The sequence below is a fragment of the Phyllopteryx taeniolatus genome, chromosome 9 (assembly GCF_024500385.1).
Source record: "Phyllopteryx taeniolatus isolate TA_2022b chromosome 9, UOR_Ptae_1.2, whole genome shotgun sequence".
Taxonomy (NCBI): Eukaryota; Metazoa; Chordata; class Actinopteri; order Syngnathiformes; family Syngnathidae; genus Phyllopteryx; species Phyllopteryx taeniolatus.
The window spans coordinates 29,641,240-29,654,018 of NC_084510.1; the positions used below are offsets into that span (position 1 = coordinate 29,641,240).

Sequence of the window (12,779 nt, forward strand, 5' to 3'; positions counted from 1 at the left end):
AGAGCGGTGTGACGGTAAATCCAGCCTAGACGCACCGGCAAATGTCACAAAAGTCGTTTAGACGCTGGGGGGAAGATGCCTTGTAGGAGCTTCGGCTTGTTTATCGGGCATATTTAAAACAAGTCGCCGTGGTTTCGGACTGCCGAATGATTAGAGCGTGACCCCGGCGGGACTTTAAATACCTCGAGCGGCGGCTTTAAGATTACTCCCTACATTCCTTCCTTTAATTTTGTGGCGTCTATTGGCAATCATAAACGTTTTCGCTATACAGTCCCTGCCGCCCCGTAATGACGGCTGATGCTCACCGTACTTACAGTAAGCGAAGTAATCCAATCCGTCCTACTCAAGTATCTGCACCTGTTAATGATTGAGCCAAAACTGAACCTATACTGAAATGTATGCAAATGATGTGGCCGCAGAACAAGTTCAAGAAACCTCTGTGGGATAATAGTTCAATGGAGGAATAAATAAAATGGGTCTTGATCATAAGAAGACGCTCTAGTTTGTCACCCTTAAATGTAAGGGGGCATCCACGGATGTACGTTATTTCTATAAATGTAAAATACTGGGATTAAGTTTCATGTAGGTCGATATACATTCATCTATCTGACCGTTTATTAACTGTTTACTTTCATCCATACCTGGAAATACTGTAAATTTGAACTAGGTCCCGTAGCTACGAGATGTAAAACGGTTGTTGTTGTGCTGTTTTGTTTTGTTTTTTCGAATAATGTTGTACAGCCGTGAAAAGATAGCGATGCTGAACCCCGGCAAGAATGGCGACGGCGTCAGCCAAAGCTAATGGAGATCTAAATACATTTTAAAAAAAGAATATACTGCAGAGTGTAAGTAACCTGCCACCTCTGCTTTGCCTTTTCGCATTTATTTATTTGGGGGTCTGCGGCTCAAGACGAGTGAAGCTTGCTATTTCGCTACGTCTCAAGAAGAAAACGTTAGGTATTCATTGGTAGTTGAGAAATAACAGGGGTCCCTGACCACAGTGGAGCTTATTGATTTTCAAACTGACACAAAATTCTGCCGTTTGATGAGGTCAAAGGAGCATGTTTGCTGGGTATCGAACATTCCTTTTTTCATTGGAATACTTCACTGTGAAAAAACAAGAGCCCCGTATAACTTCAAAACCAAATGTGATCCCTGGCTGGCAAAGTTCACATATTTTCGAATCTCAAGCAATCCTAAACTTTTAAGAGCGGAAAATTCTTTTTGTCTTTTTTTGGGACAGTCGTTTAACACCTGAGCGATTTGTGACGTCCTGACTCCGGGTTGCTGTATTTGGAATGGTTCTCGTTGTTTCTGCGCTTTTGGTCAATTGGATTTTTCAACCAAGGGAGAAGGTTCTGTATCTAAGGTCATAATCACACCAGGCGAGAAATCATCCTTACAGTCCACCCTACATTCGGTCATGAGAGTGCAATTGTCGCGAGCACGCCATGAAAAGATGACACCCAAGCACCCCAGTCTCCGGCGACCGCCGCTCTCCCCGCCGTGGTAGACGACCACGCAGTGGCGGGATTCAACTTCGCATACAGACGCTAAGTGAATTACAAGCCGGGAGCATCAAAGCGGAGACAAAAGACAACTAGTTTTGCACTAGAACGCTAAATTAATTAACTTCCACCCCCAGCCAGCCTGGAGAGCCTCACTGACAAAAGGCGGCTCCTCCCTGCTGCATTTGCCTGCTGGGAGTTTGGACAGAGCAAAAGCGACACCCACAGGTGCCAGGGAGCCACTGCAAACGCGGGTTCACTAACCACAGTCTGCACTGGACTTGACTGGGACCTAATATTCTAAGAACTTTACATGAACGCCACTACTGACTGTATTTCTGCAAACCTAAATGTCTGATGTCGAATCTGTTGTCAACTGAAGCAGATGAAATGTTTCACTCCACACCACACAAATGCCACCTTGGAAATATTACAGTGTTCTCAACAAACACATGCAATTGAAACATTTGCTAGGGTTAGGGTCAGGAGGATAAAAAGGTTGTCGTCACTTTGTCCTGACGTTTTAAACTTCTAAAAAGTGACATGGCGCCCCCTTCCTAGATACAATAGCTCGATTTATAACGCTGTAATTTAAAACAGACAAAAAGCCTTCGATGTTTCACAAAAGAAAACCGCTGTGGTTACAACACCTTCCAAAACCCTATCTCAAAAGTAGTAGCGTGATAAAGTGATAGGATAGGCAGATATTAATCTGCGCGCAAGTTTATATTCATGGCTGACCAGTTCCTTCTGCATCGAAGCATTATAGCGATCCATTTTTAACAAAAGTTTCCAGTTCCCGGTTTTCCGACCAACGCCGACGCTATTATTGTGATGCGATCGTTCCTTGCGACTTACTGCATTCATGACAAGTACCATAATGATGCAACGCAGATGAAAGATGAAAGAAAAGACCGATCATGATGAGGAGAGAAACAAATGAGAAATAATCCACAGTCAAAAAAAGTCCACAGTCACACAAGGGCACGTGCTCAATGAACCTTGCACATCATTCATGCGATTGCGCCTCTGTTCGCAATAATCCCCAATCGGATGAAAGTTTGTGGCACGCACCGGCACATATGCACGTGCAACATTCAGGTACTTGTCTGATGATGCAATCACTCCCCTCACCAGTTATTCATGACAAGCGCCACCTTGCAAACTAGAAATAAATGTGCGACAATGACCAAGCGTGAGCACGGCCTAATACAGAAACTATGCTTGACGCACCTCGAGTCAAATATGTTCCTTCTCGGTGGTCATATTCAGAGGACGAATCGTCTTGATTCTGGATGATGGAGTATCTACTTCACCAAAGATATTTGCCGTAAGTGGCAGGAGAAAGCAGTCTCCTCACCGCCCCCATTCGCGGTGGCTTTGCGGCTCGTCCACAGATGGCGCCGGTACCCGCCACAGATCGCGAGCTTCCACGGGGCGACAAAGCACGACATCCGAAGCCGCTGCGGAAGACAGACGCTCGCGAGAAAGAATCACTCGTTAATCTTTAGTCGCTCCCTCGGGCATTAATGCCGTAACCGGGACAAACTGGCAATGGAAAGTGCACAGACGAGCGATACATTAATAATGCGCTCTGCGTGAATTTTACACTGCTGGATTGACAAGCGGCCAAAAAGCCAGCTGGCGAGCTCGCAAATGCGCTTCAACGTGGGCCCAAAAAAATAAGAACAAAAATATGCTCTTGACGGTCCCACTGTTTCCAAAATAAAATTTGGAGGCAGCCATCTCAACCTAATTTCACACCACCTCTGGCTCTAAAAGCTCTAACAACATGAAAACTGTTATTATCTGACCTGTGTTGCACTAGTGTGCTTATTTTTAACTGCAATTGCAGCAGTATGTGAATTCTCAAACAGGTCGATACCACTCGCGTCAGACCGAGTACGAGTACAAGTACTGTATACTTACATGAGCACATGCCCAGAACAAAAACAATACAATTGTGGTAAAAAAATGTGTTTTATTTGAATCAAAAAAGGTAATAATGTCACCTTCTTGAACATGGCGTGCGTTCCGCTTGTATTTGCAGATATTTTTGCTTTGCTTGCTTTGATTAAGTCATATATTCCTCATTTCATTACTTTTTTTTAAGACCATTTATTTCAGTGTTAAATACGGGGGGGGGGGGGGGAATGTGTCCCTCCCCCCCAAAAAAAACATACAAATGCACAACAATCACCCCGTCCTCTTGTGGGAGCAAGGTGGACATCCACAAGGAGGACTTTGATGGCGAGAAGAAAGTCAAAAGGAGAATTTTTTTTTTTCTTCTTCAGCAGAGTGGGTGACAGGGAGGGAAGTACATTTTTTCATTTCATGGGACTTTAAGTTTAATACAGAGAATTTTCTGTCAGCACGGCAACCGTGCGCTTGCCGCTCCAAAGTGCTCGAGTGCAGCAGCAGTCGTCGCCGCTCAGGACAGGTTGTGACAATCACACAGTAAATTGGCCCACGGTGAAGGCGCACATCTCACCGTATGCATTTCATCACGAGCTACAAGCCCCGACTTGACCTTCGGTCTTCAGATGTCCGAGTCAAGCGCTGTGGCTCTCTTGCTTCCACAACAAAATGGAGCTAACACGCCCTCGGCGACAAGGCTTGATAGCCAATGCTTGAGCTAATTGCGTTTAATTGCAGTCCACTGGTGAGCTGGATTAGAGAGAATCCAGCTATGCAATTGAATGAAGCGTCTGAGACGACACGCATGTTGCGTCTCGCAGATATATTACTGAATATTTGGTATTATTACGATACTAGCGCCTATAATGCCAGACAGAGTGCATGTTGTTGTTTACATTCAACAGTCGCTGTTTTTCAGCAGCCTGGAATGCAAACTTTAGTCCAAGTAAAGAACGGATTAACCCAATGAGTTTGACTAACCATTTGGTGTTTCTGGCTATAAAGTGAATTTTGGTTTATGTTTTAAATCCGCAGAAGCTTCTAACTTTTTATTTTGGGGTTTTGGTTTGTGTTTTTTTTTGTTTTTTTTTTTTTGGCAAAAGCTTTACAACCGAAGGCGTAGGTCGCTCGCCACGGTGTCCAAGTGAGTCAGGTGAGTCGAAAATATTGACCCAAAGAAAAGCGCTGGAAAAGTTAACGTAATTTATGTTGGCTGCAGAGTTTTGCCAGTTACATTTGCATTTTGGGAATTTTGGTCTCACTGACATTTGCTGGCGAGAATGCCAAACAAAAACACACATGAATAGCGTCTTGTGCTGCGGGGGTGTGAAAGGTGGGAGAAAAGAGTGGATTATTATTTGTATTTTTATTTTTTTTTACAGTTTGACACCTCCAGGGGGCTGCAGGTGTGTGTTCAAACTTAACGAGCGATGGCATTCAAAAACGAAATACATAAAACAGACAAAGGTTCTCAAGAGACTGATGCTGTGCCTCTCACACGCACCAGTGACGGATGCTTCCATTTCCCTGGTAAAGCCATCATTTAAAATGTAATGTTGTCCAAATATGTGCTGATTTCAATGTAGAGTTAAATAATGGAAATATATTTTACTGGAGGCACAACAACAACAACAACATGTTCTAACGCGTGTTCTTTGTCTGCGGTGGTGAACGTGACAAGAGGCAAATGTGTTGTTTACTTCCTCCAGGAGCCGCGCAATTGTTCTCATCGGGAATTTGCCCATTCATCAATTATCACAGCCACCAAGGAATTATGTGCGTCTTTTTGATTGAGTTTTTGATCCCGTTGTGTTAAAACGGGATCGTGCGTTGGTGCAGAAGGAACTCGTCAGCCACGAAGTGTCAGCAAATTCATTTCCACCAACTAAACCGCTGAGTCAGCTCCTCGTTTTCTTCATTACATCACTTAGGGCTCTACCACCTTTGAGAAAGACTTTAAAATCGCAAACGCGGGTCTTGAAGTGGATGTTTTTCACAATAGCGCCGTACATTCTGTTTAAACTCTTCAAAAAGTGGCCTGGTGTAAAAACCGAGGACATACGTTTGGTACATCAAAGTAAAAGCAGTTCTAGTGGAAGACAGCACTGAGAAGGCTTCTCCAGCAAAGTGCACTTTTTCTGGGCGAAGGTTAGCGGTTATGGTCACAGTTGCTTTCGAATGACTCAGCTGGTGTGTGTTTGGATGGATCGCATTTCAGCGCCTTCCAATTCAATGGCCTGATTGGTGCACAGTGCCTCTGCACATTTTTCAAATATCTTCCGGAAGCGGTCGTTCTTTGAGAACTCTTGACATCTTCGACTGCTGTTTGATGGGGTTGGAGCGCGAGTGACCGCGAAGGCCACGGGACAGACGCTCATCATTTTCTCACTCAGCCTTCTGACCTCTGGACGTGGATGCCTTTTTTTTTTTTTAACAAAAAGCATCTTTTTATTTATTTGGCACCAATATCGACATGTTAGATGTTCCAGATAAAAGTTTTTATTTTTATTATTATTTTTTTTTTTATTTATTATTTTTTTTTTTTACTTCTGGTGGTCCAGTAATTGTTGTTTATGTCACAACTAGCTAATGCTAAGTGGCGAGCAGTAGCAAAATTGTTACTTTTTTTCAAGTTACAGAAAGTAGACACTGACCCTCACATATTGTACTGTGCATTATGTTTCCCATCATTGAAACCGGTAACTAATAATTGACATGAAAAAAAAATATTGCTACATAAATAGTGTATAATTATACACATACAAAAAAATTCTAAACAGTTTGATAGTGTAAATGAAATGCATGCGTCATGCATTCTGGGATATTTTTTTTTTGTATGAATAACAACAACAAAACAAAGAAAGGTACAGTATCTTTTAGGTGATTAGCTATCTCATAGCAAACTTAGCTTTTCTTAAAGTCAAAATGAAATAATTATTGAACCCTACAAAAGAAGCATAGGAACCAAAACTTTTTTTTTTTTTTTTTTTTTTTACTATTCTGGTTATGTGTTTTCAATAAATATTGTACCTAAAATGACTTGTTTTTACATTGCAACATCAACATTAGCTTGCAATGGTTAGCAGTCAGTTTTTAAAAAGTATATATTAACAGTTCATAACCATATAAGAATGTACAAATAAGTTTGATATAGTCAATTAAATGCATGTATGCCAATTTCAGGTCTTTTTTTTTCCTTTTTTTTTCCACGGCACTTTCTCTCTCTACGGAGAAGTCCGAAAAGTTGAAGCAGCGGACAAGCCGACGTGTCATTTGCACAATTTGCTGCCTATATATAGCTCAGGTAATTTGTGCAAGATGGAGAAATGGTGGGGGGAGGGGCTGGGTGGGGGAACAGAACCTCGTTTGGATTCCTTTTTGCGACAATTCGAGCCCACACGGCCTTAAACATGATAACACAGCCTCTGATTGGATGATTGACAGCCGCAGTGCAAGCGCACCGCAACCGGCAGAATGGAAGACGAGGAGAAGGCGGCGCGAGGTAAAGGAGAAAGAGAGATGAGGAAGAGGAGGAAGAGCTGATTTATGGCGGCAGGCGAGCGGCGAGGCGGACGTGTGACACAGATGCGCAAGGACTCGGCGACGCGAGGGCGGGCGCGGCGAAGAGTGGCAGCCTGACGTTCACCTGCTCAATGAGAGTCTGCTCATCAGGAGGAAGCCATAATCGGAGCGGAAACGTGTGCCATGGCGGATTCAAGCGGGCATATCCTGGAAATTTGTTGTGTACAGTAAACTCCTGCTATTCTCGAGGCGTAGGGACTGAGCGTGAAGCCGCAAGTTACTGACGCCCCCCTCAAAATGTCTATAGTGACCTACATACTGTAAATAAACCATAAATATATCACACAACTACGAACGACGACGCACCATGAAGACAATAAAAGCATGATTGTATTTTCAATGTTGCGAACTTACTAACTTTGAAATTGTTGGGAGCTAGCGTGTTGCAACAGAGCGAGGGCTAGTGGTGGTAGCCAACCTAGGGACTTTTCCGACGCCTCTCGTGACTATTCCCCCCCCCCCAAAAAAAAGCAAATAGCTACAAATCTAGTTTTGTGTTATTGGAGACATCTGCAACACCCAGCACTTTAATACCAAGCCACCCTAAAACACTTAATTATCAATTATCACACCCGTTAATAGGCATGCAGGTTTTGTGATTGTGACAGTTTATTAGTCAGTTCTTCCAAATGTTATTAGATTTTTTTTTCTTCCAAATATAATTGATCTCAATGGGAACTGTTTCGAGTAAGTCACCATTAAAACAAACGGGAATTTGTCCACAGCGCTCGATGCAGTTATGTCTCGTGTCTGCGTGTGTCCGCATTTGACGGCGTTCATCAAAACCTAATATGGGCCTGTCAAAATCCTGCAGGTGTTTCTTTTTCTTTTTTTGCGACTGCAGGGCGGGGATGTTTGGAAGAATAACAGCAGACCGTTTCAAAGACGGCTTGAAGTTGCCGCAGCGTTTGGACCGAATGCAGCCCCGCAGCCATTGACCTGCTGGCACAAGCGCTGAATTATTTTCTGCCTCCTCTACTCGCATTATGAAAACTTAATGCAAGAACTCGCACTGGATGCCTTTGCCCGGGCTAAAAGTCACACCCCCCATCTCCATTTTGTCTCCGGGTCGCGGTCGACGCATAATGCATGCTGACGAGCGCCCGCTTTGAGGCCGCTTTCTTTAATAATGCAACGCTAGTGAAAACATGGAGCGACTTGACCTTTGACCACGGCTCCCTCAAGCGGGCCTTCCCAAAACTAGCGGTCGGGTCGATTTTTATTGGTTCGCCGATAGGAAGAGCAAAATACTGTCAGCTAATTTAATTGGCTGTCAGGTTAGCACGCACTTGGACTCAATAAGCTTTGTTTTATTGGCGGACAAACGGACATATACAGTGAAACTACAACAAGAAAAATCAACTGGTCCAGAACGCCGCTGCTCAAGTTCTTACTGGCACACTGAAACTGGACCACATCTCATCTTTACACTTGCTTCCTGTGAGCCGAGGAATACATTTTAAAATCCTATCGGTCTACCAAGGCTCGGTATGGTCTTGAAACTAAATATAGTCAAGATGTTTCCAGAACGATGCTCCCACGCTCCTCAACTGTGAAACAAACCTCCTGAACACCTGAGCACCAGTCACAGTGTTGGTATATTTAAATCTGGCCTGAATATGCTACTGTTCACTGCTGCTTTTTCATAAATCCCCCCCAAAAAACTATTGTTTTGTTTTCAACAGCTTGCTTTAATTTTAAGATTTTAACTTGATAAGCTTTGTGTTCTGCTGTTTTAGTGTTTTTGTTGAATCGTTTTATTTATCCTGCTTTCATGTTGGGATTTTATCTCACTTTCCATCTTTGCATTTTGATGAATCGTTATTTGTTTGCCTCTGAAAAGCACTTTGGATTTGTCTTGTGTATCAACGCTGCAATAAAAATAAACTCGCCTTGCCTTCCACTAAGGGGCCTGATCTCTCAAGATCCCAAATAGTGGGTGCTAAATTAATCTATTTGCATCTAGTCCTCCCAGAACATGCAAAATGAACTGCATAGCAATTTCGCCCATTCGGCAGCCTCTGTCCTGCGGGCACCTGTTTTGTAGAATCACCTTCTGCATCCGTTCGCATGGGCAATTAAGTGTGCGGCTCTTTTTGCCTGCGAAAACCTTTTGGTAGATCAGGCCCTAATACTATTAGTGCACATGTACGAGTAGAATCTACCTGTCGCAGTGATGGACACTGGTTTCTGTTCCATTAGAGTGAGCTGGCATGTCCCAGTAACTTGGAGGACTCCACACGGGAGTCATCGCAGTGCGCGGTCACTGAGATAACATCACACGGAGTCTCCGGGGCGGGGAGGGCAACGTTATTTGGACGAGCCTCTCTGCTTGGATGAGAGGCGCCATTAGCAAAAGGAAGATAAAGCGACGGCATCGTCGGGTGAAATTCGCTCCCGCAGTGGCGCTGCAAGAGGTCATACTAATGAACCGCTGTCGCACGCAGGCCGCTCGCTGCCTTTGAGGCGGAGAGTCGGGATTCTCCACACGTACTCGCTGTGTTTGCGGTGCGCGCCCTGTGATGTGACTGCCTGACTACAGAGCGTCGCTCGCGGCCAGACAGGGACTCACTCGGTACCGGGAGGTCCCCGCTGTGGTCCTGTGCTCTCTAGCGCCAGCGTGCGTGCCACTCGCCGAGCTGTTTGAGATACACAACGCGAAGAAAGCCTTGTACGTCGTTCCAAGGTTTGCAAAGGGGTGGAAAATCTTCAAGAAATTTTAAACAATGACATTTCGGTAATAGAGTACAGGAAGGACTCTTGCCGCAAACAGTTAAGCCCTGCGAATATTTGACGTCCCCTTAAAGGAGTTTCTCATAGAGTATAGGTGCCACAAGATGGCGGCAAAACATTTCAAACAGAGAGGATCATAAAGCACAAACGCCACACATCAAGCATGTACACAATCATGAACCCATGCTACATAAATGACTGTAGTCAATGGTTTAATTATTCAAAACAAATCACCTTCATGTGAGGCTTATCAATAGTATTAGCTAGCATACTAGCCTAAATAACACGCGAGGACAAAGTGACGTGATGGGCATCACACATGGGCATTTGAGTATTTACGCAGAATAATAAATGCGAGGGAATACACTAAAATGTAACAGCAAAGCGGTAAAGCGAAAAATAGTTTCACTTTTACGTGTGAAAGTGCGCGAGGTGCATTCAAGCACTGCCAACAAATCAGGACATCACAAATGAAGGGGGGGAAAAAAAAACACGATCAATGAATTAAACCTAACATAAACACCGAGATTCCATCAGATGGCAACTATATATAAGTTCCCCTTTAATTAACCATCAATTTTGTAAATTCTTGGTTTATTCTCATAAATGCCCATTTATTCCGATGGAACGTTTTTTTTCCCCCGTGAAAATTCCCATCCTTTTGCAACGGGGATTCTTCCTCTGAATGTCAACAAGGTCAGCAACACCAAATGAAAGCGGGTTTGTTTGTGCGCTTCTGAGCCTGCCGGCTGCTCTACGCTCCCCACGCAATCTGCCATCACTGCAACTTGGGTGGCATCAGAATAGGTCAGCGTGCCCGTGCAACCTGCCGCCCCCATGGCCGCGCCGCCAGTGCGCAAGGATGGCCCAGCACAATTACGTACACGCAGAGTTAGTTTTATCGCCCGGCAGGAGATCTCTTTCTTTGAGTTAGCTCGGTTGGCTTTTACTTCTCCAGACAAACTTTGTGGGCATCTTTTTGGAGTATCCAACTCTGTCCGGCATTCGGGCTAGCTTAGCGCCTAGCGTTCCCGAGCAGCCGTACATGAGGTTGTCCTTGGACCCAAACGGTTTGAGAACCCCCTGTGTTAAAAGGGCTCAGAAACCAGGGTTTCCTCTCTTTCAAGGCGAGCACGTGAGTAAGCAGATTGGCCCGGCAGGTCTGCTGCGACAGCCCGACAAGGAAACCGGGAGAGACGCGGATGCGACCCACGCTGTCACTTCAGCACCGCACAGAGGGCCTTTCAGTGCGGAGGTCAATCATCGCCGCCTTTCTTCTTCTTCTTCTGGTCTCTTTCAGCAGGACTCAAGCGTTTCCATCGCAATCAGTGTCTTTTATTGTTCCTCACCGGGCCTCATTCTTGCCCTTTTCCCCCGCCAGAGGCCGGAAAATGGGATCCATTATCCGCCACCATTATTTCATATTCCTGCTTGCCGCGTCGTGTCCAAAATCGCACTTTGGTTAACTCCTTTTTTCTGGAAGCGCACACACGGCGGCGTCACACAACCCGACAGGATTCTATTCAGTATTTTAAGTGGTTTGCATAAGAAATTCACAGCATTTATCCACACAAAAACTGGATACAAAGCCAGCCATACAACATCACAACTGTCCACATCTATAATACATACGGTGCCGTGAAAAAGCATGTGACCCCTTCTCAAATGGTAGACTTCCTGGGTCTTCTCGGACAGGAGTTCTCGAGAGCTTTTGTGTGAATCCACTCATAACAGACATGCCTAGCAAGTGTCGTGATGCTGAGTAACTTCAGGGACTGAATGAAGCCCCAGCCGCAGTGTTAGCTGCGTGTGTTATTGGACTCACTTGTCTGGCCTGCCGGGCACCTGCAGGCGTAAGCGGCATTTGTTGGCACTCTGGATCTGCTCCTCTTTGATACGGATGAGCCGTTGCAGAGCCAGACACCAGTCCTGGGCCACTGTGGTGTTCAGGTTCTTTGATGGGAGAGGAAAGTAAACATGAGTGACAATTTGTTGCTAGGTTTGGGAACAAATGGCCCACAGTCAGCGGTATCATCATCAAAAGTCACAGTTCCCCACTTTGGAAAGTACCTTTGGAGCTTTTGTTTTCATTCAGATCGACATGAAGCATGAAGTGCCCGTGAGGGATGAATCATATTGGGGTCTTAACATTTGTATTTCTAGTCCTTCTGTTTATTCCAGTTGTGCAAGGGGACACTTCTTATAAATAACTGGCAAGGCTCAATCGCATTTGTAATTGTGCCGGGCCACATGCTAAGCCTTCCAAATGTGCCAGAGGAGGGTAAGTTTCCCAAATGTAAGTACTCACACGAGGCAAACGGTCTAAATTGGGCTCAAGCACAGTTTGAACGGCCTCGTGCGAGAACCACCTTAAATCTTTCATATGGTTGGGCAGAATATGAGACGATGCAACCGGCGAGTCGCTCAACTCAAACAGAATCAAATCCGTGTCCAGAAGCAACTGAGTATTTTGTCTATTTGGCGGCTACACCACGTCGAATGTCAGGCCCACAGTCTCCTGATGACACTGCGCTCTATGAGCTGAGGGAGGCCAAGATGGCGCCATTAGCCTGAGAAGCTCTTCTGTGATTGCCGCGTATCACCTCCACCCTCCATCCTCATCCGCTAACTACTGGGAAGTGTCCTGATTTGAACACTGCGGGAAGAGCGGCGGCATGGCAAATACGATACTCGCATCGGTAGGGGGGCCATATATTGCCCCCCCCCGCCCCCGCCTTGTTGATGAGAAGATAGATGGCACAGTTGCAGGAATGTCGGGGAATTTGAAAAGTAGTGTTGAACCAAAGCACATATTTTACATGGGGAAATAAAACATCTCAGCTAGGTTCGGAATGACTAAAGTAAAAATCTTCAACGTCGTTTGATCCTGGTACCTGGTACGTCCCCTCCAGCGTGCCCACCAATAGCGTCACGTCCTCCACCACACAGAGGTCATGCTGGAGCTCCTGCAGTTCTTGGTAGAGCCGTGGAGGACCCAGAATGGATTTACCTAAAACGTTCAAGTCGGCCATCAGACCA

General features: G+C 45.1%; 1 protein-coding gene across 7 annotated transcripts in view; it reads right to left on the reverse strand.

Annotated features, from left to right (window-relative positions):
- arhgef10la (Rho guanine nucleotide exchange factor (GEF) 10-like a) overlaps nucleotides 1–12,779 on the reverse strand; it is a 104,672-nt gene that overhangs the window by 45,363 nt on the left and 46,530 nt on the right. For all 7 annotated transcript variants that reach the window (XM_061785278.1, XM_061785280.1, XM_061785283.1 and 4 more), the window contains 2 exons: nucleotides 12,635–12,750; nucleotides 11,566–11,693 (listed from right to left, as the gene is read on the reverse strand). In XM_061785278.1, coding sequence (XP_061641262.1) covers nucleotides 11,566–11,693; nucleotides 12,635–12,750 — 244 coding nt within the window. The remainder of the gene's footprint in view (nucleotides 1–11,565; nucleotides 11,694–12,634; nucleotides 12,751–12,779) is intronic.